The following is a 2,585-nucleotide window of genomic DNA, read 5'->3' on the forward strand; positions in this document are numbered from 1 at the left end:
CAGTTTTACTGACAAGATGGGAGAAAAGAAAAAAATTTTCACAAACTCTTCTCTTGCCCCATCTTATCAAAAGCAAAACTGAGTTTACGATTTCCTCTTGTGTACTTCACTTGCATCAATGAGTCTTCAATCCACCCCTAATTTTTGTTACAGTCCGTAGCATTAAAACTTCATACAACAAAGTTAAATCTGTCATACATGGTTTGGTCTACACTCAGAACTCTTAAAATGATGTCTGTGGCAATTCTCTACATATACCAAGCCAATACCAAGCAGAATGCAGCTTCTTCATTCAAGAACCTCGAACAATCCATTTTCTGAACAAGCACTGAATCAACTCTAGGTCTTCTGTAGACCGTGAATAGGGGTTATGATTTAACATCCATTTAGGCACTATACCAGTTCTAAAAAATTATGATCTTTCATCATTACCTTAGCATGTCTCCAGTATGCAATTGCAGCCCACTCAATGCAGGTGAGATGCCAAAAGTGCTATCATCACCATAGAATGAAGGATGCCCAAGAGGCATTGGCCGATCAGGAAGTGGTGGAACTTCGATGTCCCCCTCCAACATTTTCAGAGCATCTGAAATGGTAGGCCTCAAAGCCACCATAACATGAGCACACAAAATCCCAACCAAGACAAATCTCTCCATTATTGCCTTAGGATTCAAACTCAAAAAATCATCCTCTTTCAACAAAGACGGATCCAAAGCCTGCCATACTTTTCCAGCTTTCACTAATGACCAAACCCAATCCGTTATCAAGCATGCACGTGGAGATCCTGATGTTGACAAATCAAGAGCCTTTCTTCCACACATTATCTCCAAAATAACCACCCCAAAGCTATAAACATCACTCTTCTCAGTCAATTGCCCATAAAGAGCATATTCAGGTGCCAAGTACCCATGAGTTCCTGCCACTCTTGTAGTAAGATGAGACTGCCCTTCCCTGCTTTGTTTTGCAAGACCAAAATCTGCTACTCTTGCTCTCATGTCTGCATCTAACAGGATATTCGTGGCCTTAATATCTCTATGATAAATTGCAGGTTTCACTCCATAGTGCAAATAAGCTAACCCCTTTGCCACATCTAATATTATATTCTTCCTTTGAGGCCAAGTCAATGGCCTCTTAGCAACTCCACTTCCATCATTGAAAGAAGGGAATAAATGGTCATCAACATTTCCATTGGGCATGTAATCATAAACAAGATATCTCTCGCTCCCTCTCTCATTATCCCCGTCAACCACACAGCATCCTCTAAGAGGCACAAGATTCCTATGCTTCAAATTGCTAATAATCTCAACCTCATTACAGAACTCTGCATCACCTTGAAAATCAGACTCAATTACCTTTTTAACAGCTACCGTTGTCCCATCTTGTAGAATCCCCTTGTAAACAAGACCAAAGCCACCTCTCCCAATAAAATTCTTTTGCGAGAATTTATCAGTTGCTCTCTCAAGATCCTGAATCTTGAACCAAATTGAACCAGTATTAGGCCTCAATTTCGGCCTAGAACTTGGTCCCTCTAAACTAGAAGAGGAATCTAAACCCGAACCATAAAATCTCTTCCTCAACTTTTTATCCCACCAAAAATACAAACCCAACAAAGCAAACATGACAAAAATTGCCACCCCAGCTCCGGTCAAGCCAAAAACAAGAGCTGAATGTCTCTTATTTGAAGACTTCATGGGGGACATCAATGACAAACCAAAAATACATGATAAAGCTCCATTACTTTCAGGACCAAACTCATTAACGATACCAGCAGCATAAAGAATTGTAAAGTAAAAACAATCAGTGGCATGACTCGTATTACCATCAACAGCAATCAGCTGACTCTGAACTTTAAACCCAGCAGCAACACAAGAATCACAAGCTGAAAGATCAGTTAAATCAGACTTACAGGACGAGTCCAGCTGAGTTGACCCACCAAGCTTGCTCTTCCAATCCTGTAATGACTCAATACTTGCACATTTATTGCGGCTGGTCACAAAGTGAAAAGGGTCTAAGCAATAAGACACCAACTTATCAGACAAAGAGAAAGCTGACAACTTTGTCTGAAAATCCCGTAAACAAGAAACAGATGTGGGCAAATTTGGAAGTCGAAAAAAAGTAGTTTCTTTGAGATGCTGGGCAAAAGCAACCCCATAGAGAGACAATAAACTTAGGCAACATGGGTTCTTGTTGTTTCTGATATTGGTGCTGTTGGCTTCATAATTTTCGCAACTTGTTTTGTTCCATGGGATTCTCAAAACATAATTCAGGTCCATTGGACATGTTGTAGAATCATTTTTAGATGAAGGAGAGGTGGCAGAGGTGGTGAAAGAGAAAGCTGACAAAGAAAGAAGAGACACAATTTGAAGCAAATGAAGGCTCTTCATCTGTCTCCTTTTTGCCAAGTTTTGCGAGCTCCAAAGTTGATAAATAAAGAGAGAAACGAAATGGGAAAGGGCAATTGAGGATTCTGAGTCGTCTTTGATGCACAGATGCATTGGCAATGGGTCGACCTTGCTTGTTTATATCAGCGGCTGATTTTCTGCAGTTAGTAGGAAACTCACTCTCAGAGTATAGCGCGTTTGCTA

General features: G+C 40.4%; 1 protein-coding gene across 1 annotated transcript; it reads right to left on the reverse strand.

Annotated features, from left to right (window-relative positions):
- Positions 1 to 26: 26 nt before the first annotated feature.
- On the reverse strand, positions 27 to 2,487 carry LOC18040317 (probable receptor-like protein kinase At1g11050). The gene has a single exon (XM_006431780.2). The coding sequence runs from the start codon at positions 2,382 to 2,384 to the stop codon at positions 429 to 431; it is 1,956 nt and encodes a 651-aa protein (XP_006431843.2). The 5' UTR covers positions 2,385 to 2,487; the 3' UTR covers positions 27 to 428.
- Between the last annotated feature and the right edge of the window lie 98 nt (positions 2,488 to 2,585).

Source organism: Citrus clementina, unplaced genomic scaffold (assembly GCF_000493195.1).
Source record: "Citrus clementina cultivar Clemenules unplaced genomic scaffold, Citrus_clementina_v1.0 scaffold_5, whole genome shotgun sequence".
NCBI classification, from domain to species: domain Eukaryota; kingdom Viridiplantae; phylum Streptophyta; class Magnoliopsida; order Sapindales; family Rutaceae; genus Citrus; species Citrus x clementina.

Bases quoted from the DNA above. Each gene is read 5' to 3' on its own strand.
- LOC18040317 (XM_006431780.2), bottom strand. From the start codon at position 2,384: ATGAAGAGCCTTCATTTGCTTCAAATTGTGTCTCTTCTTTCTTTGTCA.